This window comes from Notothenia coriiceps, unplaced genomic scaffold, assembly GCF_000735185.1.
Source record: "Notothenia coriiceps isolate Sejong01 unplaced genomic scaffold, NC01 NC01_scaffold00009998, whole genome shotgun sequence".
Classification (NCBI taxonomy): domain Eukaryota; kingdom Metazoa; phylum Chordata; class Actinopteri; order Perciformes; family Nototheniidae; genus Notothenia; species Notothenia coriiceps.
In genome coordinates this window covers 256,050-279,808 of record NW_011342699.1, presented here as the reverse complement: position 1 = coordinate 279,808, position 23,759 = coordinate 256,050, and the positions used below count along the sequence as shown (strand labels likewise).

At 40.8% G+C, this 23,759-nt stretch overlaps 4 protein-coding genes across 5 annotated transcripts; 3 read left to right on the top strand and 1 right to left on the bottom strand.

The window, feature by feature from the left end:
- Positions 1 to 5,059: 5,059 nt before the first annotated feature.
- On the bottom strand, positions 5,060 to 6,474 carry LOC104945735 (transcription factor MafB-like). Its single transcript, XM_010771446.1, has one exon. It carries the CDS (start codon positions 6,205 to 6,207, stop codon positions 5,233 to 5,235), a length of 975 nt encoding a protein of 324 aa, XP_010769748.1. The 5' UTR covers positions 6,208 to 6,474; the 3' UTR covers positions 5,060 to 5,232.
- A 3,597-nt stretch (positions 6,475 to 10,071) lies between these two features.
- Positions 10,072 to 12,664, top strand: LOC104945761 (DEP domain-containing mTOR-interacting protein). The gene is made up of 9 exons (XM_010771479.1): positions 10,072 to 10,101; positions 10,211 to 10,389; positions 10,710 to 10,833; positions 10,981 to 11,159; positions 11,347 to 11,556; positions 11,667 to 11,786; positions 11,893 to 11,963; positions 12,234 to 12,338; positions 12,454 to 12,664. Exons 1-9 carry the CDS (start codon positions 10,079 to 10,081, stop codon positions 12,577 to 12,579), a joined length of 1,137 nt encoding a protein of 378 aa, XP_010769781.1. The 5' UTR covers positions 10,072 to 10,078; the 3' UTR covers positions 12,580 to 12,664.
- A 781-nt stretch (positions 12,665 to 13,445) lies between these two features.
- On the top strand, positions 13,446 to 18,221 carry LOC104945734 (activity-dependent neuroprotector homeobox protein-like). Its single transcript, XM_010771445.1, has 4 exons — positions 13,446 to 13,843; positions 14,731 to 14,843; positions 15,048 to 15,140; positions 15,239 to 18,221. The coding sequence occupies exons 2-4, from the start codon at positions 14,736 to 14,738 to the stop codon at positions 17,804 to 17,806; spliced, it is 2,769 nt and encodes a 922-aa protein (XP_010769747.1). The 5' UTR covers positions 13,446 to 13,843; positions 14,731 to 14,735; the 3' UTR covers positions 17,807 to 18,221.
- A 970-nt stretch (positions 18,222 to 19,191) lies between these two features.
- Positions 19,192 to 22,717, top strand: LOC104945732 (bcl-2-like protein 1). 2 transcript variants are annotated; one of them, XM_010771444.1, is made up of 3 exons: positions 19,192 to 19,282; positions 20,452 to 21,086; positions 22,093 to 22,717. In XM_010771444.1, exons 2-3 carry the CDS (start codon positions 20,571 to 20,573, stop codon positions 22,231 to 22,233), a joined length of 657 nt encoding a protein of 218 aa, XP_010769746.1. In that variant the 5' UTR covers positions 19,192 to 19,282; positions 20,452 to 20,570; the 3' UTR covers positions 22,234 to 22,717. The 2 variants fall into 2 exon arrangements, with proteins under 2 accessions (XP_010769746.1, XP_010769745.1); XM_010771443.1 differs by having other exon boundaries at positions 19,192 to 19,331.
- The last annotated feature ends 1,042 nt before the right edge of the window (positions 22,718 to 23,759 follow it).

Genomic DNA, 23,759 nt, shown 5'->3' with positions numbered 1-23,759 from the left:
GGACGCCTGTCATCGTTATGGACAGAAACAGGAGGGCGCCTGCCAGCTGCATGACCCCCATAAAACAGAACAGGAAATCCTAGCAGGGAATGAAAGGAAAAGAGATTCCTTCTTTTTTTTCTAATCTTCTCTTCAGTGAACCTTCCTTTACTCTTTGGCCTCTTGTTTATGCTGCAAAACTGCAGTGTCACTCATAAAACTGGAGAATATGCTCCAAGTATGTAAGCAAGTCGAGGTGTCGAGTGCGCTGTTCCTGAAATTAATCTTAACCAATTAGTCTCTTAGCAAAGATTGTGTTACCCCTGTTTCGTAGGCGAGTACAACACCTCTGTTTTTTACCCCAGGCTGTTTTTATATTGTGTCTGTCACGCTGGAAGCAACGTGTATAATCATTACATACAGTGGTTTGCCCTTCGCTCGGTAACCGAAGTCCAGGGTCTGTAATGTGACAGGACTTTGTCACACCTCTGTCAGTGGCGTCCACTGAAACGTGACAAGAACTTTATCAACGGGCCTTCCAATCAGATCCCTAGGAGATCATGCACAAACACGCTGAACACAACGTCCACAGGAAGCCAGATTCCTTATTACGGCCAATAAGATAGCAAGACAAGCTTTATTGTACTTCTGAAGCTACACATTAATCCACTCTGTTGCAGCCTGCAGAGCCCATCATGTGATAAACTAACTCATTACCAGTAGTACAATCATAATTACAGAGGAATCTTTGAGGATGAGGCTAAACTGAAAAGCAACCATAGTCCAAGCAGCAGCTAGGGCAATCAAAAAACAAGGTGACAAACATTAACGGTCAGGATCACATGATATTTTTAAGAATGTGTGGCTTTGTGCAAGAGAGGAAGAAAGTGCATGATCGTCTGTATCTGCATAGCCATGTCTGCTCGTGTGTGTATGTGCGCCATGTCCATGGAGACGTCTATGTGCGTGTGTGACCGCTGCATGATTCACGGTGTCACAACTGCGCACAGAAACGACTGGACATCCTGAACGGAAACCACAGCCGTCGAAGCTGCGTTTTCCTGCAACACACAACCTAACACTCTCACAAAGAGTCACTTGACTGGACCCTCATATAGGAAGTGAAAGAGGAAGCCCCTCGTCCATCCTGTCCTCCATCCCAATCTCAGCTCTACTCTTCACGTGAAGCTACTCTTGCAGACAATATGAGACTTTAACCGTTGCAAAACATTGGGTGAAAGAACTGGCTGAGGCTGGAAACGTCTTGCTATCGGGGGTCAACTGTCTCGTCAGTTGACATTTAGCCACAGGAGATTAGCGCCAATCATTAATGTGAACGCAGAATCCACTGATTGATCAATGGGGTTTGTTTGAATCAAATGAATATTTGCTCAGCTGATTCCTATTTGACTATTTTCTATCTAATCTCTGATGTTTTCGTCGGACAGTCAGTCAGGTGCTCTGCAACAAGATACTCAGTGTTTAGACAGTGGAACTGGGCCAAACCAACACTGTCCGAGAAGATGGCTATGATATCACAGATGGAGGTGGTGAGTGGTGTTTGACCATAGGGTCCGCTGGCCCGGCGTTTCCCTCATGGCTCGAGGCCTCTGGCTGTGTTCATTGGTGACAGTGAACGCAGCCTGGCAGCCTGCATTCCTCTGCCTCTCCCCACACAATGGTGAGTATCTGCAGCATTCCTCTGTCTGTGTCCGCTGTCTGAGACGCAGCCAGGCCTTGGCGAACCCCAGCACTCGGCCAAGAGGTTGGCACCACCTTTAACAGATTGTGATGGACACGTTTGAGTGTTTTCACTGAAAGGCCAGTCGACTATAGGCGTTATTTATTGTGTAAGAGCGTGTCATGGTTACATCGAGAGTGGACATCTTAGTCACGATGTAATAAAAAAAGGCCTCTGCAGAAGTGATTTGGAAATAATTTAAGAGATGATGATTCTTCCTCTTTACCCTGCTTCATCATCTCGTTTTTTCCGTGCAATCGCTCCTTCTCTCCATCTGTTTTTAAAAAATGCAAGCACGTCTGTTCTAAATCGTTTTCACTGCTCTTTATCCTTCTCCAGCTCTTTTGCTTTCTCTCTTGTTCCGATGCCACAGCCGTGCAGACACCTTTCCCTCCTGCTGACTCAGTAGCCAGCCTCAGGCGCTGTGGGCTGGGGGTGTTGGTGGCGGGGAGGAGGAGGGAGGGAAGGGGGGAGGGAGGCAGAGAGGGAGTGGGGGTAGTGTGAGGCTCCCACATCAGGCCCACCAGCCTATCACATGCGAGGAAAAAGAGCTGGCTAATCGTTTCTACAATGGCACCCTGCACACTGTCACACAGCACCACAAACTGCTCTCCTCGCCAACACTTCTACTGTATTATTCCGCCGTAGCTTAGAAATCCTCATGTGATGTATGTAAGTGCGCAAACGTACCGCACCGAACAAAGAAATGCCCTGTTTGAAAAACCACACCTACGAAAACACATCTGATGCAATGTAAAATATATGCAAGTATACATATATACATGTACACCTTGTACCCAGTTTGTTCCAATTGTGCATTTACTAATACACATTTACACATCAGGTTCGAGCTGGTTTATATGGAAAAAAGCTAATATCTTTGTGTTTAAATCAAATACCTGGATATCAGTATTGGGTTGACTATTTGGCCTTTTAGAATAATTACACCATAAGATTTTTGATAAATAATGATCAGTAATGTGGATGTAATGGCTAAGTGGTCAGAGACAAACAATGTGCCGGCTACATCGCTCCAAAAAATTCCATCACTTTACTAAAATATCTTTGAAACCAAGAAAGGACAACATTAACGTCACCTTAAAACATGCCAATTATAAACCAGTATTTACTCTCATATCCCTATGTCCACATACTATATAGCTTCTATTTATTTAAATCTACTTGAGGAAGCCTTCTTCAATCTCGAATGCTGTAGACGTTTAGGAAGGTTTTAATAATTTGCCTGATTGTGTCATTTACAAATTACATAAAGACATGCTCAATTGTATTTATTGAAAACAACAACAAAAATCAACAAAACATGTGAACTAATTGAACAACAAAATTCTTCAATAATAACAACTGGGAAGAGTTTTCTGCATAGCAGTCATCTGAGTGGGTTTACTGTTAATGAGCATATTTTACGAGTACACTTTTAAACTAGAAGAAAATTGAACTGTGCCTGTAAACAAAGTCTTGTGCCATATATAAGAGCCACTGATTAATGAGCCTGTCCCAATAACATTAAAATATAGAGGAGCATTATTCATTGCCATAACCATCTGGTTTATTTTCTGCTACATCCTTGATGTTCACAAACGCACTCATTTACGTCACGCACTCCCGGTGCAGCGCGCCGACCTTCAGGGATTCGGCCTGTTCTCAGGGAGGAAAGTGTTTTTGCACCTGTGGTTTGATTTTAGAGCTGCTTTGGGGTCAAACCTGTCAGGGGGTCACACATGAAAAGAGAACCTGGTTTCCAGGCTAAAGGGTAGGGCCGTTAACAGAGCCACCTGCCAAACTCTCACCAAGGGTGGGAACTGAGAGAAAGTCTCCTCTGACAGCAAGAAAGTGGGAGATTTTTCCACACAGAGGCTGTAAACTCCATTTACAATGTGACCACTTATCACACATTATTATCACAATGGCCTTGGAGCTATTACGGTTGTCCAAATATTATTGTAGTCCTGAACTGAAAACGATCTGTTGTCAGGGAAATGTGCAAGAGGATTTAAAAATGTAGCAGTACAGGGAAAAAAAAGCCTATGAAGTAAAAAAAAAAAAAAATCGGCAAGACGAGCAGCAGTTTGTGCCGACGTGGTCGTTGTTGCTCTCTTCCTCCGTTAATGAATGCAGAGGTGTTTGTCTGAGGAAGAGAGCGGAGGGGAAGCCTGATTTCCACTCCATTTTATCTGTGCCCCACAGCCCCTGCCAGGCTGCTCTCACATGCAGGGGGTCCCACAGGAAGCAGCTCTCCATGAAGGGCAAAGGTCGAGAAGGAGAAGAGAAAGCCACTCTGCCTTTTTATTCTCAGCCAAACCAATAAATACACAACACTGGCACTCCTTCCTCTGGCCGTCCTATTATAATAATATTAATACTTGTGACACGCTAATGAAGTAAATCCACTCGGCCTTTCATTCTCCACCAAACTAACACATACACAACACTGAGGGAGTCCCAGTTCCTCTGGCCGTCTATTTGTAATAATATTAATACTTATGACACGACGATGAAGTAACATGACCTCTTCAAACTCACACTGTGAATGTGTGTACAGAGAGAAAAGGATTTGAGTATAAAGTTGCGCTAATGTTTTCGTGCACCTTGTCTTAGCAGTCACTGCACTTAAATTAGTGAGTTCACTTTTATTTATATAAATTATATATTGTGTTAAAGAGTTCTAAAAGATAACGTTATATAGTGTGCACTTCTTTTAGGGCTTTTAGCATTTATTACTCAGTATATAAGTATTAAAATGTCGGTATAGCACTCATATGGATAACACACTATGATACTAATACAGGTGACTGGTGTGGTGTATGTAACATTTGAAAGCGTGTGCATGTCAGTTAAATATTTCACTGTGTGGATGTTTTTATATAGGATAGTAAATCTATCAGCAGATGAGACACAATTTTTAAAAAGTCACGATAGGTTTATTGATCCATAACAAATTAAAAACATAGTGGGTGAAAACAATTTGCATAATCATATATTATCTTAAAAAGAAAAGCAAATGAGGAACATATCTGTCCAGCAGAATCAGCTTCATAAAAAAGAATAGTCATTATCCTAGCGTAATTAACTTCTGTATGTTTTTTCTATTTTAATGAAGCATAAACACAAAATATAATTGAAGCTACAAAAACTAAGCAAAGCAACAAAAGAAATCACCAAAGTATTGAAGCGTAACTAAAGGATTAAGTAGTATATTAATAAAAAGGGAATATTCTCTGATTTCAAGTATCTCCTGTGAGACAAAATACAGATACGCCTGTATAAAATAAAAACATCTCATACATGTCCTGCATGCATGCTTCATTGTGATTTTCCATGTATAACTTGTTGTCTAGTTGTTTCTATTACAATTATTAGAGAGATATCCTTAAGTCCAACATTAATTACAATTTGAAGAATCCATGGGCCTGTTTGTTAAAGAGCAGGGCGATCTGTCAACATAATGCCTCCAATGCCATGGAGATGGGTCAGTTCTGCGGGATGGACAAAACTCACATTAAATACTCGGGTGAGGAGGGGTTGTCACTGGTGGACCCGGTTTCGTGGTAACAGTTCGCACCGGACAGTTTCTCGCATTTACTTTTGTATGCATCCCTCTCCCGCATCAGCCTGTTCAGTTCGTGTTTCAGCTGCTCGACCTGTCCCACCAGGCTGGTCTTTTCGTGCTCCAAAACGTGTTTCTGCTGGACGCGCTTGTAGCGGCAGGACTGTGCGTAACCTCTGTTTTTCAGGGTCCGGCGCTTCTGCTTCAGACGCATCACCTCGTCCTTGCCCAGGCCCCTGAGGAGCCGGTTCAGCTCCCTGACGGACATGGACACCAGCTGGTCGTCGGAGAAGTTGCTGTCCGCGTTGGACCGCCGGTCGTAGCGGCTGTGCGGGATGTGCGCACCGAGGTCCGACTCGTCATCCATCGAATCAGGGGAATCGCACCCCATGTCATCTTTCATATAAGGGTCTTCGCAGTGACTGCCGGGGATACCTTGCATGTCGGGGTGACCCGGGAGTCCCGGGTACTGCTGGACCGGCTCGTTGATGTGGCCGTACCCATCGTACTCAGCTTGGAAAGGTGGCTGGTGGTGGCCGTGGGGCACAGATGGGTGTCCCTGCTGTGCCGTGGCTCCGATCAGGGCCTCCATTGCGTCCTCGGGTGTCAGACCGAAAGATTGGGGGTACATTTGCTGAGGGTAACCCCCGTTGTTGGGTAACCAGAACTGGTCGCCCCCGGGGTTATTTCTCGGCTCGCTGGGGTTGAGGTTCGGTGACGAGGGTACCGAGTTGCAAGGTGTGCTGCCGGGGGTGGAGGAGACCGAGTCCGGTCTCTGGAGCTGGCTGCATGGCCCGATAAAGGAGCGGTCCATCCCTTGCATCGATTCTTTCTTAACGCCGAACTTCGCAAAGTCGAAGTCGCCGACGAAATCCATGTTGTTTTTCTGAAGTCCCAAATGTGAATGCGCCTCAGCGGACATGTTAACTGACAAAGCTGTTCTCTTCAAAGAGCTCTGAGTGTCCGACGCTATTTCACACAGTCAGCAAAAACGTGCTTACTTTCGAAAAATGGCAGTAATTCCAAACTTTGATTTCAGCTCACAAAGGGAAAAGACATGCGTGCGTAAAAAGCGTCCAAAACTCTGAAGTGGAAATTCTGCACCGCGCAGCCTTTTTTGTTTTCACTCGCTACACACTGAGACTCCACACTGATGCCAGCGAGCTGGACGCACCTCTGCCTGCTCAGGAGAAGCGCACTTTCTTCATAAAGCTGCATTGCTGTGATGTCACGCCTTCCAGGCTACACCTCCACACTGCTCTCCAATGAAAAGACGCTGAGGAGGCAATTTGCATAAAAGCTGCTACGAGTCTGTCCCCACGAGCTTTTCGTGATGATCACTTGACCAAAACCTATAAATGTCTGCACAGCTACACACTATCTTATACAATATGTTTTTGTATATTCTACTTGTCCTCTATTTTATATTTAGGCCTATTTATCTCACAGGAATTTGTACTATTCTTGCACTTCTTCTCCTCACTTACTCTTCTTTGATTTCTATTTCTACTTGCACTATTTGTATTTGTTTTAAGTGAATTATATTTGATGTTGCATTGTTGGAGGAGCCTGTGACTTATATTTCCATTGCCAAAAGTATTCTGTATCTAAATCAAATCAAATGAAAAATTTATTATATCCCCAAATCACAATAAATGCCTCAAAGGGCTGTACAAAGCAAACAAAAGCAACGACAAAAACAATATTAAAACGTCATAGCATAACACTTATAAAAACATTATCTATCTAGTATAGATAGTGCAATAGTATCTATTTTGCATATGACAAAAAAGCCTATGAATCTTTAGATTAATCTAGGCAGAGTTAAAAATACCTACACACTGAGTCTAGGCAGTGTTTTTATCTTCATTAAGCAAATCCAATAAACATAGGTCACTTTTGCCTAAATATTAAACTTGCTTGATATCATTTTTTTCTTTCAAGCTTAAGTTGGTTTATATTTATATCTGGATTTGTGGTCATGTACACACGCCTGATTTCACTTAAACTACAACAAAAGGGAGGATACAGGACACTTTATTTCACTGTTGTTGTGGCCATGCTCTGTGGTTAGCACACAGGAGAACACTGACACCTTGTGGCCTCTAGTCTACACTGCAGGAGTCCCAATCTTAATATCTACCCTTAGATATGAAGTGTGCACCATCAAAGACTTGCATAAGAGGGAGCGAGTGTGTTTCTGATTCAGTAAACTGAGGCTTGTGTTCTAAGAGGAATATTTGTGTTGTCAGATAAAAACATGTTAACAAACTTTGTCAGAAGGCTGTTTAGCTCTTTTCATCCATCCATCCATCTTCTCCCGCTTATCCGTGGTCGGGTCTTTTCATATAATTCTTTATTTTCTTAATTGTATTTGTTTTCTGGATGTTTTCAGGCTGTATTACTGCTGTTTTGACAGATAAAATGCTAAGAATGATTGGTTAATCTCATGTAGCATTGTGCATGTATTTAATATGTGAATACAGAGATGTTCTCTACCCTAAGCCCCTGACAGGCAGGAAAAGGCGAAGCATCTGACAAATCTATTCTTTCTTAATGTATTTTTGAACCAGAGTTGGCTGAAAGGCTCGTATTCATCTACAGTCCCAGCTCAGCAACATCTCTCACACAATTAAAAAAAAAAACCTGGCATGTTCCAGGATGTACTGCCTGATTCAGGGAACCTAGCGGTGTCCAGAAGTGACACAACCGCACAGGAAATCAAAGGGTTAATCGACGTTCCTGCCCTGAGGTGACCCTCTCAGGCACCGCTTCCTCCAAAGATAGCGAAAAGCTTCACTGACAAGATAGAGGATTCGAGCCAAAACCAATAGAAAGTGCTGTCCGAGGACGCAGAGGCATTGTTCCAGTCAGGTTTAGTTGCTGGGAATAAAGGAAAAGAGGAGACAGTGTGACTGAGTGGGGATGGCTCAGGGACACAGAGTAGGATTTATGTCAGCATGGCGGGGGGGGGAGGGGAGTATGTAGTATAAGTTAGGCTAATGATAAGATGCTAACAGCCTAAGTGCACTCGGATAATTCACTACAAAAACACATGCTGTAACACACTAACATTATACATTTGACCCATAAAGCATCAACGGCTCTTGTAAATAGGGTTTCACTTTATTTGGAGTGAGACCATTAAGTGAAAATGGATATTATTTGGATATTAATTGTGCCTACCCATCTACAAACTACACTAATCATGTAGCTTCTTTATAGGCGGTTGAGGTAGGGGCTCTACGTAGTACAGGTTTAGATCTGCCAATTTTTGTAAAGTAGGCAGCATTTGTGTGTTGAGAGGCTAAAAGCATGGATGCTGCTTTCACATCCCAAAGGACCCACTTTACATAACCTGTGATGTCCTTGATTACAAAACAAATTCAGAAACCACATTACATAGAAGACAACCGCTGTAACTCGCAAATGTTTCTGTCGAAATATGGTAAAACTCTTGAAGTAGGGATGCCCCAATACGGATCAGGTCGATACAGACTCAATTAGTTGGATTTTGTCATTTTGACTTAAGAGTCAGCAGAAAGCTGCCAACAAAGCCATTTGGCATCTCTTGCTACCTATCAGTGGTTAACTTTCCATGTTAGAAATAATCAAATGTAAGCGCATGGTCCTTTTTAGTTTTGTCTGTTTGTTGTGGGATTGGCTGTTAATGACATGACACAGCAGTGCCTACTGACCATGTTTAAAACATTTTAAAGTGAAAAACAAGGCTTGCTTTGCTGGTCCTAAGTGTTAAGTTAATAGGTTGTGTTGGCTGGTATACTCCAAAAATGGCTGACTTGCTGCTGATGACGTCAAAATACTATCCCCTGTTGTGTTAAATGGGGCCTATCTATTCAACTATGTTATATACTGAATTTACCAATCCTGACCATTTTTTTCAGAACTTCCTGTTCATTTGGAAGATATTCATTTTCATCAAGTTGTTGGTGCATAAAATATTGTTTTCATATTTAATTTAACAAATCAGTAATACACTTTGTATTTATGTGTTACCTTTAGGTTTGCAAAGTTAGCAAAGCAATGTTTAAGCCAGGCCTGATTTTATTTTAAACATGAAACAAGGATCCCCGTAACTTCCACACAGTAAGGCATACAGTTTATTAATCTAACACCAGTATCAGTTTGGTGGTCAAAGCCCAAGTATCAGTATGCAGGCTAAAAAAAAGTTGGATCAGTGCATCCATTTTTAAAATGTGACCAACTTCAAGTTCATCCAATGCTAGAAGGCTGACACGTAACAGCAAGTCTTCTAAGAAGCTTTAACATCCATAAAGCACCCTAGATAATCCAGAGTTTTGTTCCATTTCGGGTTGCAACATCACAGCATCAATTAACTGGCTGTCGTCAGTGCATAAGCAGCACGAAGGCAATTAGAAAAGGACTATTATGTGGATATCAACAGTCACTCACTTGTTTCTCTCAAAGTTGAATACAAAAACCGATTGCAAGATGCGCTATGAGAGGAAAACCAGTTACAGTTCAGCCTTAAGAAACGATAAAAACAAAAGGTTTGACAGGTTTCTGCATTCTGTCTGTGGCATGCCTGACAGAAATGAACCATGTCCTTGTCTTCCTTTCTTTCTGTATACACAACATCTTTCCCACATGGCAATTGGGGTTCTGTGTGTTTCTAACGCTATTTTGTAAACACAACAGGGGCCATACTGGAGAGTTAGCTTAATTTACCTTCCAGTCCACATAAAACAAACATGGAGAGAGCAAGCAGCGTTAGGAGAAAAGCCATGGCCCGACAACTTAAAGGAGAGGTCATGATTGCTGGAGAACAACTCAGGTATGAAGAGAGAAAGAGGTGGTGCTGGAGTGGATGTATGACATGTCTTTGGTCAGGTTTATGGGGGATTCAAAGTGTTAGGTCAAACATATGGCTGATTAATTTCAAGGTTGAGGCTACACGATGGAAAACTGATCAAGGACCGACGCTACCACCTTCGCACGTATCCAAACTGCTTTGTGGCACAGGAACTTATAGACTGGCTGGTGAGCCATAAGGAAGCTCCGGATCGAGCGACAGCCGTCTGCCTCATGCAGCACCTCATGGATCATGACATCATTCACCACGGTAATAATGAATTGAAAGGGGATATATGAAGACCTTCTCTGAATTAATGTTTTTCTATTGAAGTTTTATAAAAAGACAGACTTATTTCAAAACTTATCCAATGGAGCAGATGTGGCTCAGGGGAGCTAACCAATTTAGATGGTCAATGGTTTGATCCCCAGCCCCTGCAGCTGACATGTTGAGCTTTCCTTGAGCAAGATACTTAACCCACATTTACTCTCGTAGGCATGTTTATGGTATTAAAGTTTACTTAAATTGCTTTGGATCATCAGTAAAGTGACATGTAATGTGATTTGAAACTGTATGTTTTCTTTTCATAGTTTGTGATAAGAGGTCAGTATTGAAGGATGCCAAACTACTGTACCGTTTCCGGAAGGATGACGGCACCTTTCCCTTCAATACGGAGGTGAAAATCTTCATGCGAGGACAACAACTTTTTGAACAGTAAGAGCTACAGTTCGTTTTGGTGCTGGGATACTTTTCTTTGACCTAAGAGTGTACTAGTTGGGATCCCAAATTGGTAACTTTGAAATGCTATATCCAGCATTTCCATGACAAATCTACTTAGGGTTTTTGTGTCTCTTTCTCAAGTCTCATAGGGGACAAGGACTCCATTCTGCAGTTGAGAGTGGAGCATGGCGTGGCCTATCAGCGCTCCTTTCCTGGCTGCCAGTTGATTGACTGGCTCCTTCAGAACATGGAGGCAGAAAGCCGGCGTCAGGCCCTGGATCTGTGCCGCATATTGCAGGAGCATGGCATCATTCAGCACGGTGAGGGGAGTCTTTACTTACCCTTTGATGTATAGCAACAGGACTGTGAGCTGCTGCTGGCAGTGGGTAGGGCTGGCACTTTTTAAAATCTGAAGAAAAAACCCTCATGGAGTTTTCTTTTTAAATCCCATACATTTTAAAAACGTTTTGTTTTGTGTCTTTCTCTCTGTCCCTTTCCCACCACTAGTGACAAAGAAGTATGATTTCTTTGACAGTGGACTGCTGTATCAGTTCTGCATCAATTTTTGTCGCAGGCGCCACCTATCTGAACTGTTGAGTGAAAGTGAAGAGGACGACGAAGATGTGGTGATATTGACACAAGAGGACAACCATCTTGAAAGTCCATTTGTTTTGCACAAAAGCCATCCTCAAGAGGGCAGTAGTGCTTTCCAGTCAGGTAAAAACTTATCTCTTTCCATTTTTGCACAATTTTTTGCCTATTTTATAAACTTTGAATACTAATTATCGAATATAAAAGTCACTACTAATTAACTACGGTGGGGTCAGGTAAATATCTGGAACAGGCTACCAGTGGGCGTCGACGCAGCTTGACTCAGCTTCACTCTGCTGGATTTCCACCCTTTGTCCAGCTCAATTCAACTTCAGTAATATGTAATCCTAAATCAGGCAAGTGTGTAATTAATATTCATGTGTCAAGTAAATGAAATGTTCTATTGAGGTCCAAAACTGGAAATGGTGAATGTTCTTGATTTGTTTGTAAAACTTTTTCCAGTGCTTAGTAGAAGTTATACATCTGAAGAGCTATTGGCACCTGGTGCGCCTTTCATGAAGAAAGTGTTGACGGTGAGTTTGTTATAACTTTTTGGATTTTTAAGAGCTAACATTGGAGGCATCTCTGGTGTGTAAACAGCATTATTCCTGTATCAACTTAACAACAATACTCCTAAATTAAGTGGAGAATTAAATCACTTCAAAGTTGCCTATAGGAACAAGATGTAATGCATTTTTGAGAGATTATTCTTCCATGTGGAATAATAATGTTGTTTCTTAATATTGATACAATATAATCCATTTAATTACTGCACAAAGTAATGTCACTCACCTTCATCACAGGTGATAGGAGATGACCTGGCCTGGGGCTTTGTTGTCAGGGGCATGGCTCCCTGTTATGTGCAGGCTGTTGACCCTGGAAGCCCTGCAGCCGCTGCTGGAGTTAAGGTTAGATATATGTTTCACACATGGCACAGAAAATGGTAAAATACCCTCAAAGGAATTTGTAAAACATCACATATTTGACTCTTAAGACCTGTGTACTTCACATTATCTTCTTTAGGTGCGGCAGTTTTTGTGCCAGGTGAATGGACAGTGTGTTCTCTACCTGGACTACAGGACAGTCTCCAGGCTGGTGATGACAGGGCCTCGCACCGTTGTACTGGAAGTTATGGAACCACTGGAATGACAACATATTTCTGGTTTCAGACACAACTGCTCTGTTGGAAATGGAGGATCATTTTGTAAAGTTTATTTTTCCCAATTGCAGACTAGTACGGGCAGAGTTCTTATCTACATTGTCTGGGGTCGGGGTTGGAATCACTGAACATGGTTATGGTCGCAGCAAGAGTTAAACTCAATGATTGTGTGTCTATAGTGTTCTCATGAATTCATGAGCAATACATGTTTGCTTTGTATGACTGAAAATCTGAGGTGGAAAAAGTACTCAGATCTTAAATATTTAAGTAAAAGTAGAAATACCAGTGTAAAAACTCTGTTACAAGTAAAAGTCCTGCAATCAGAATGTTTTCACAAGAAAGTACAAAAGTATTGGCATCAAAATATACTTAAGTAACAATGGTACAAGTGCTCATTTTGCAGATTGGCCCATATACAAATATTTTCTGAAAATTGTTATTGATGCATTAAAGTATTATCAAAGCTCGTTAATGTGCAGCTAATCTTAATGACTTTCTATGCTGCAGGGTAGCTTGTGAATTTACTCCAGGTGTAACTAAAGTCTTATTTAATTGTTGTTTACATTTCTCACCCTTATTCCTAATCTGAAAAGTAACTAAAATCCTAAAACATATGCAGTAAAAGTAAAAGTACACTAAATAGGGCCTAGGCCTACCTTTAATTTGTATTGGGGTAGAGGTACAAAGTAGCAAGAAATGGGAAAAAGTGCCTAGAAATGGAACTAAAGTACAGTAGGCCTACTTGAGTAAATCTACGAAGTTACTTTACACCAATGCTGAAAATATTTTTTTTTACCAAAACAACCACAATAGACCAACTTTTACCCATCCAACCAGCGCCTGCCCAGCTCCCTTCTACGACTTCCGTCTTCTTATCGTCGCCATTTTCGACTGAGAGTTGGCTTGTTTGTAATGGATAGCGTTAGCTAGCAGGCTAGCCTGACCACCAGATCAAACACAAGACTAACTTGCCTTAGCCAGAGAACTGGGCGGTCCTGACAGTTATTCTTGTATATTGTTTTCATTTGATGTGCACCCCTCTGTCCTGCCCTTCCCTCCTCAAGCTAAGTTGGCTAACTGTAGCTGATACAGCTAACAGACTAGCTTAGTGAGCTAGCTGTGGAGCATCAGCACCGGCTCAGAGGAGAGCGAACATCACCTCATCTGCACGTCCCGATCAGCCGATCAACTTCTTTGTTGGTCCTTTATGTATTGAGGCAACCGGCAATAGCTAGCCTACAGTCGTATCCTAAGGTGAGTAAATATGTGATTGAATTGACAGTTTAAATTAAGAAATAAATAACGCTAACCGGCTATGGAACGCTAGCTTAGCTAAGTAAACCTACGGACATACGCGGGCAACAGAGCTAATGTTGGCTAACCAACTAGCGCTAGCACAGAAAGCTAACAACATGTGGTGTAACTCTGATTACATAATAAATAACGCATCAAATCAGGGACATTTCACTCCTTGTGACTCATTAACGATGTCTTTATACTATATATAACATCTGTATTTACTATGTATTACATATGAATGTAACCACATATTCATAAACCCTGCACCGTATACGTATATGCTTCTAAATCGGCATCTGATACAAATATATTTATTTATTTATTTATACATTATTTACATTACTACAGCATTGTTCTGTTATGTGAATTAATTGGAAACTCATGCACTTTATCACTCTTTGCACTTTCTGGTTGGATGCAAACTGCATTTCTTTGTACTCAGTGAAATGACAATAAAGTTGAATCTCATGTAATCTACTCCACTAAAATTTGAATATTTTACTTTTTGCTCCACAATTTTTTTTTTACAAATATAGTTACTAGTTACTTTCCAGATTCAGATTACTAGCTAAAATTAAATATAATAAATTAGAACATAAACTATGATTTATATCATGTTAGGTTTAAATATCCAGCATTAAAAGTAGCTGCACCATGCCAATACTTTTATACATTTGTACTTTTACTTAAGATTTTTACTGCAGGGCTTTTTAATTGTAACAGTACATTTGTTGTACTGTATTAATTCTACTTTTACTTAACTAAAATATACTAGTACTAATTCCTCCCTTGAATAAAATGTAAGTTTGCCTCAAACTAATGAGCTGTTAATTTGATTTCAGGAGAGATGTATCAACTTCCAGTGAATAACCTTGCAAGGCTCAGGAAAGCTAGGAAACATGTGAAAAGAGCACTTGGCGACATTGGACTAGAGTACTGTAAGGAGGCAGCAGAGGTGAGTCTATTTTATTTGCATTAAAGTTAAAGCTTATTTATCTTTTTCATTCTTGTTTAAACATAGTTATAAGTGTGTGTAGGTGTGTATCTAAACCTACCGGTCTGGCTGATAATTACAAAATATTGTATGCAATCAAATGTGCCTGATTTAATATGAACTAATCCTTATTGTGTACGATAACAATCCTAAATCTTTCCACAGGAGTTTAAAGAGTTTTGCCCTGATGAGCAATATGTACAGGCCAGTCTTTGCCTTAATATCTGCTCATGGGATCCATCATATTCTAAAACACAGGTAAAAGTGATTTCTGTGTCCAAGGCCTTTTAACATTCTTATGCACAAATAACTATTTTTGTCTTAATACCATTGTTTTTTCCCCTGATGTTTTATAGGAATACAGATCGAAGCCATTCTGCTGCACGGAGTGCCCGTTTTCCTCCAAGTACTACTCGGGCTACAAAAATCACTTCCGCAATGTACACAGAAAAATCTTTGATGGTAAAATTCAGCTCAACTGTCCTTACTGCTCATTCGCTGCAAGCAAAAAGACATTGGAGACTCATGTTAAAATATTCCACATACCCAAAGCAGCACAGCAAAGTTATGGGAACCCACAGGGAGCTGTGCTGGGAAAGAACAACAAAGTGCAAATTGATAGGGTGAGACAGGGAGATGGTGTGGAGAAAGCAATGTACTTTTGCAAAAAGTGCACGTTTCGGGACACTCTTTACAATGTTGTGAGACGGCACATCTACAGGGAACATTTTCAGCACATTGTGTCACCATATCTTGGTATGGTTTCCGATTCATCTGTCAAAAAAGGTGCTAATTCTGTCAATGGCAACAACATCCTCTGTAAAGGCTGCCCGTTTACCACTCGTAGTTATGAAGCTTTAGTGCAGCATGTTGTAGAGTACCACGAGCGCATTGGTGCTCAAGTAACAACTATGATTGGACATGCTAATGTTATTGTCTCCAGGCCTCAATCCTTGCCAGCTGCTTCTCAGAAGTCCCCTGTGATCATTAGGGGCCAAACACTTAGAATTGAACCAATGGCACAATCAGTGATTGGCTATTTAAAGCCAATGGCCCCTGCTGTTAAAAGTCAGTACTCCATCGCATCCGGCAAGGTGCGTATCACACTTCCTGGGAATAGCAATGTGGCTGAAAATAATGCTGGTGTAAACACATCGCAGACACAGAAGTGGAAGATATGTACAGTTTGCAATGAGCTCTTTCCTGAAAACCTCTACAGTGCTCATTTTGAGAATGCACACAAGGCAAAGAAAGTATGGGCACTGGCCAAGTACATCATGAAAATCCACAACTTCACCAGCAAGTGTCTGCTTTGCAACCGCTATCTGCCCAGTGACACACTGCTTAACCACATGCTAATCCACGGGCTCACCTGTCCGCAGTGCCACGCTGCTTTCCACAATGTTGAGAAGATCATTGAACACGTCGGCCAGGCTCATCCTGATGACTTTGTTGGACCCCCAGGTGCATCACCTCTAACTTTTGATCTCACCATTAAACAAGATAAGTCCATAAACGTACAGCTTGTTGTGCTCACGTTCAACATGAAGGAATCGAGTAATGGTCAAGATCCGTCTGCTCAGAAAGTTTCAAGGCTGGCCAAGCTAACTAATCCGAGAATGATTGAAAAGAAAAGTGAACAACTTGTTCGAAACTTTGCCGGACAGGGCAAGAAGACTGAGGTCGGGAAGACTTTGTGTCCGCTCTGTTTCACCATCCTCAAAGGTCCCATCTCCGAGGCTTTGGCCATGCATCTGAGAGAGCGACACCAAGTGCTCCAAACAATGCATCCTGTTGAAAGAAAGATGACATACAAGTGCATTCATTGCCTGGGTGTGTACACCAGTAACATGGTGGCTTCCACAATCACGCTGCATCTTGTGCAGTGCAGAGCTGTTGGTAGGAACCAGGCAAGCCAAGGCTTCAAGTCCGCCTTGACGCTCAACTCCTCCGGGGCTGGCTTCCTCAAGAGGCAGCCACCAACTCAGGCTTCAACCGACCCCAAGAAGATGAAACTGAGCAAGGAGTCAAATATTTCCTCCACAACTGTTGGAAATCAGTCCATACTTGACGGACTCGCTCTGGATCCTGGAAGCTACGAGCACAAGACTTACGAGGCCCGGAAAGATTTTCTGACGGCCTACTTCAACCAGCGACCATACCTCTCTACTTGGGAAGAGGAGACGCTGTCTGCAAGTCTGTGGCTCTGGAAATCTGACATTGCTAGTCACTTCGCAAACAAGCGAAGGATGTGCGAAAGACACTGCGAGGCCAAGAAGCTGTCTGTCCTGCTCGGCTTTGACATGCACGCTGTAAAGAAAGTTAAGCATGACTTGGAGTTTGTGGAAAGCACGATTACTGGCACCTTCACGGGGAGATCTGGAGGCCTCAAGTCTGGTACTCCAAGCACAGACCAAAACAAGCAGAGTGAGACACTAAAATGTACCTTAAAACTCAGTACATGCACAGAGACTATTTCCATTGACTCAGACAGTGAAACAGAAACAGTAGATAAACCTACTGAGAATGGAAATGTTGACACTAACCAAGATGAGAATGGAAATGTTGACTCTAACCAAGATGAGAATGGAGATGTAGACTCTAACCAAGATGAGAATGGAGATGTTGACACTAACCAAGATGAGAATGGAGATGTTGACTCTAACCAAGATGAGAATGGAGATGTTGACTCTAACCAAGATGAGAATGGAGATGTTGACACCAGCCAAGATGAAAATGGAAATGTTGACTCTAACCAAGATGAAAATGGAGATGTTGACACTAACCAAGATGAGAATGTACCATCTGAGGAGCCAGCAAACCTGACAGAAGAGACTGAACCTTTGAACACTGACGACCCCTCTAGTGAAAAGGAAAGCTCTTTGCCAGATGAGAAAGCAAATGCTTTGATGACTTTGTGTTAGTGTCGCTGCTTAGAAGTGTGCCTTGTAAACAGTATTCAAGGCAAACAAAAAGAACAGGTCTGAAGATGGTTACTAATCACAAATATTTGGTCAAATGGCATGAGTGACTAAAATGAAACATTTTGATTTTGGGTGGGGGGGAATGACATATAGTGCATAAATATATGACATATGTAATAGACATTGTATATATTTTAGCCATTATTCTTTTGATAGTTTCTTCCTATGTTATTCACCTTAACTGTCCCAAGATTGGTTAAATGATTATTCAAACTTCCCCTCTTACATATTTTCGTTGTTGGGACAAAAAACGGTATCATATTGTTATTTCACATTTAGAACATGTAGGATATGCTAAATGCTCATGTACATGTTTTAATAAATATGTTTGTTAAATAAAAACATTTGAAGTCTGTTACAATTTTTGATTCAGGTCTTATGGAAATAGATATTTTCTTATGTATAGAATGAAGGTTTAATGTAGTTATGTCTATTGTCAATCGGAGAAAAAAAAATATTTGGATTTTGTTTAGTGTGTACTCAAATGTAAAGAAAGTGATATAAAAAGGATTGTAAAAAAAGAGACAATTTGTTGTAAGTAAATGTAGGTTAAGTGCATGTTGTCAACTAGAGCTCATATGTTACTGAACTTTTAATTCACAGCATTAATCATAAATGAACAAGAACACGTTTTTTTTACAACAAGAACTAAGGACAGAAGATTTTAAGGAAAAATCTCCCCAGCTTTTGTCTTTGTCATGACTTTAATTATAATTGACATGTTTTTTTGGTATGATAATGCTGAATCAGGTTTGGGGTCTATCCATGTCTTCTCAGAGGTGGAAGAAGTACTCAGATTGTGTACTTAAGTAAAGTAGAAGTACCAGAGTGTAGGAATACTAAGTTACAAGTCAAAGTCCTGCATTCAGAATATTACTCAAGTAAAAGTATTAGCATCAAAATATACTTAAAGTACCCGAAGTAAAAGTACTCATTGCAGGGTAGCTTGTTAATGTACTCCAGGGGTGTAACTAAAATCTTGATTGTATTTTATTATATTTCACATCATTAATCAAAATAACTAAATCAATGTCGGAGTAGTCTGTGGTATTCTGTACAAAGCAGCAAAACATTGAAATACTCAGGTAAAGTACAAGTCTCTCAAAATGTTAGTTAATTTAAGTACAGGCGTAAACGTAGTAAGTTACTTTACACCACTGCTCTTTCTGGAGAAGGAAATGACGAACATTTTCTCCAGGAAAGAAACGTAAATGCTTTTCCAATAAATGTATTTCAACGGGCCCCTTAATTTCCGGTCTTTCTCAGACGCTGATTGGTCCAGCGGCCGAAGGAGGCGGGACTTCTGGCTGTACAGTAGCCGAATTGGCCAACCGCCAGCGTGCATCATAGTCCAGGCCATAGTGTGGAGCTGCAAAAATGTCCATAGTCTGTTTCTATTCACAACTACAGCTTTTAGTAAGTCCATAGCTGCACTCTGAAAGGGAAAACAACCTTTTTAGCAGTTGTAAGTATAACTGTCAAATTATGATTACCTCATATCCTTCCCGTGAATGTAGTTTGTGGTCGGTTTTAGATGCGTTTACTAAATATAAACAGCTAGTTAGCACGTTAAGCTAAAACTAGTTATATCTACGTGACGTGTAACTAAAGCTGTCAAGGTGGCAGGTTGACACATATATGTCTTCATGTACATCGTAATTGTTTAATGCTGTTGTATTTCCTAACGTTGAGCTTGTGAGGGTGCTTTGTTTTGATTATTTTTGTTAGCTTCAAATGTTTGCGACAATATGTATGAAACGATGTTTCATACATATTTTCTGCCATTCCAGACACCCATTAGTTTGAATTCATATAATAACAAAAGTGAAAGATATCAGCAGATTGCTTAACCGTACAGTCAACATGTTCACTTTATTGTGTGCTAATGCAGAGCAAATACTTTGTATTCATCTGCAAGTATTAATCAGATATGACAATGTGACTGAATGTCATGCCTGATGTTTTCTGTGATGAATTACACAAGTCTTGAATGTTTTATGAGTTACATATTCATGTCGTACAGTAATGAATGGAAACCAACGGGTGCTAAAACACTTTAAAACGTTGCTGAATGTACCTATAGGTGGAAGTTTGTACTTAAGTAAACGTAGAAGTACCAGAGTCTAAAATACTCTGTTAAAAGTGAAAGTCCTGCATTCAAAATGTTACTCTAGTCAAAGTACAAAAGTATTTTGTAAAAGTGCATGTTTTGATTATATTTATTGATGCATTAATGTGTTTATCAAAGCTGGCTAAGGTGCAGCTAGTTTTTACAGTTGTATTTATTCCTGGGTGGTTTTTTGAATTGAGTCCAGGTGTAACTAAAGTCTTATTTAACTGTTGATTATGTTTTATATAATTTATCCTGCAAAGTAACCTAAGGTTTTAAAAATGTAGTGGAATACAACTACAATATTTGCCTCTGAATTGTAGTGGGGTAGAAGTACAAAGTAGCCAAAAAAACTTTCAATATTCAAGTAAAGTACAATACCTCCAAATTGTACTTGAGTGCATTACTTGAATTAAAGTACTTAGTTACTTTGCACCACTGCATGGACTTCACTCTCCTCTCTGTATGCTTCCAGGCTGCATCATAAAGAGAAGACGCTCTGATGTGACGGCGCACAGACTGAGAGGAATGGCAGGAGAAACCATGGGGTTTGATTAGCCTGTCTGTGTGTTGGACGATCACTCTGTGGAAATCATGTCGCACAGGAACAGAGAGCTGGTGGAGTTCTTTGTGAGCTACAAGCTGTCTCTGAGGAACTACCCATGCTCTCTGCTGAGGACAGAGGACGCTGGCAGGAGGACTGAGGGAGAAAAGGCCAGCTCGGCCGCCAGCAACGGCTCGGCGGTCAACGGGGGCGGCCAGCCTGGGACGGCGTCACCCCCCCCGGGTGATATGGAGCTGGTCAAGGAGGCTCTGAGGGACTCGGCCAATGAGTTTGAACTGCGCTTCACGCAAGCGTTTAGTGACCTCTCCTCGCAGCTCGACATCACTCCTGACACAGCCTACCACAGCTTTAAGAGCGTGATGGACGAGGTGTTCAGGGACGGGGTCAACTGGGGACGTGTGGTGGGCCTGTTTGCATTCGGCGGCGTGCTGTGTGTGGAGTGTGTGGAGAAGGGTATGAGCGAGCTGGTGTCCCGCATCGCAGACTGGATGACCATGTACCTGGACGAGAACATCAGTCCGTGGATCCAGAGCCAGGGAGGATGGGTGAGTCAGCAGGGAGGAAGGGAGTCAACATGCAGGTTTATTAATGGCACTGTGACTGAGTCTATCCAAAACAGATAATGAGTGGCACACAGTGAGGTAAAAGTGTGGGAATAAAAACAGCAAATCAATACTCGGTATCAGCAGATCGCCTTTGTAGGCATATCAAGAAAACTACTTTTGTTTGAAGATATATTGTCCAAGAAATCCGTTTACTGAATTCTATTATTTTTATATTACTCCCAAGTTTAATCAGTGCATCCCTCACTGTGTCTAGTGATTTAAAAAAGCAATAACACAAGAAAAATAATCAGATTTTGGTATCGGAAACTCTCTGCCTTGAGGCTCTATATCCAGTCAGCTTTGAGTCACAGCAATTATTCCAAGGAGTGGCCAGAAAAATATCAATTATCTAAACACTTCTCCGACCACTCCTGCAGCATGGAGCACTTTTGTGCCATTTGTGCACTCATGCCTCATTATATTATTTATGAAAACATCTGAAAGGTACTTTTATTAACCAGTATTTAAAAATATCAACAAACATTTGTTATCATCTCTCTTCTTGTTGTCATCTGCAAACAAAAACAGGTATATTAAACTCCAACAACTTTCAATGTCTGGCGAATTATAAATGTCTTTCTTTCCTCATTAATATATTAGTGACAACACATCAAAATACAGCAAATACATGTCTATTAGAAAAACAAACAAATACCCTAAATACACACACACACACACACACACACACACACACACACACACACACACACACACACACATTAAGTAACTCAATATACAAAAAAGCACTAAATACAAAAAAGCCAAATGACATGTCTCATTTATTGCAATTTTTAGGTCATCAATTTTAAAGTTGCAATTACATACATGTTGTTCATAGGTGCAAAAGTAATATTTTAACCCCAAACTGTAGATTTTCTGTGAAGTAATCCTTGATATGAGCAGGTACGAATCTAGGCATTGTCTAAATCCTCTTTCTGTTTTCCAGGACTGCTTTGCTGAGATTTTCGGGCAGGACGGCGCTGCAGAAGTGAGGCGATCTCAGGAGAGGATGAGAAGATGGCTGCTGGCTGGAGTGGCGCTGCTGATGGGAGTGCTGGTCGTTGTGGTCGTCACTAAGAAACGGTGAATGTGCTTTATCGTGGCACCCCCCTGTGTATTGCAACGCCAACAAAAAGTAAAAAAGGAAATAGTTGATGTTTACAAAAAGCCCAGTCTGCTTGTGCACTGACAGAATGTGGATTGGCTGACAGCAGTTTGCGGGAGTCTCTATAAAATGTAGCTTTGTGAGCCGTAACACCTCTCACCCCACTTTGTCCTGTAACTTTTATTATTTTAAACACACGGCCAAGACTTTCAGTTGTTAAAGGGTGTTAACGTCCAGACTGGAAGTGCTTTAAATGATAAGCTAAGTGAAATAGATTCAGCTGGTTTGATGAGACTGTTTATTTTATTTTTCCTTTGTGCATTTTCCAAGGACCAAACTTTTATTACTTACAAACTGACAGATAGAATATACGTTATACTTCCTCTTCACTGTGTAATGCTCAGCTCCTTTGTTGGCTGTACTGGAGTGTTAGGCATGCTTCAAAAAATAAATATATTTATGTTTTTCTTGTGTCTTTTTTGTTTGTTGTGTAGGTGAATTAGTAAACCGTTAGTTGATAGACAGAAAAATAATCCCTATTTTGATCATTGATTAAGTAATAACCTGCAGATTCTTTTCTGTTCAGTTTGATATTAAAATGCCTTTATTTTAGTTTCAGACTGAGAAAAACAACACATTCAAAGACATCACCTCAGAATTTAAGCAACAACTGGGATGGACCATTTTTTGCATTTCCAAAAGACTACAAATCTCACATCTCAGAATTATTCAGCGAAATTTGTAGAAGGAAATAAAACTCTAATGCAATAAAATGACATCATCGTCTCCCAAATAATCTCCTCTTTTGGTGCAGAGAAAGATATTTATATCTACATACATACCAAAAATGTTATGTTTACATTCTCTGTTTCTATGTTTTACATGCCTAGGGGGCTCCAAAGATAATTCTCCTGCTTCGGCCTGACAGGAAAATGTATTTTATTCTAATCAAGAGCAGATGTGATTTTGTGAATCTTTTAGAAGATTTAACACAATTCATATTCAACATAGATTAAAAAAATGTAATGCCCGCCCACTGAATAAAAATGTATCAGATTATATACCAATATTCTGATATAGACATCAGTGAATACATCACTTGTTAAGTACAGCAATCATAAAATCATTAATTTTTTCATAAACAGTATCTAAAATATTTCTGATACATGAAAGGATAGATCAAATATCTTTAATGAGGGAATCCTCTTTAAATGTCTTTTACCCATAGCCTGTATAAATAAAGCTTTTACCAGATTAATTCAACACATATTCTTTTGTATTACGTGACACGATTGTCGTTGTTGAAGCAAATCAAGAACCTTCACCTAAAGCAGGGGTTCCCAAACTTTTCAGCCCGCGACCCCAAAAATAACAGTGCCAGAGACTGGTGACCCCCTGTCGAAGGGGGGGTGGGCGGGGGCTAGTGAATTAATTTCAGTTTTCCGCACTCTCGCGGGAATATCTCCGCAATGGAGCGGGCTTAAGTTTCAGTGCTGTCCAGCTGAGGC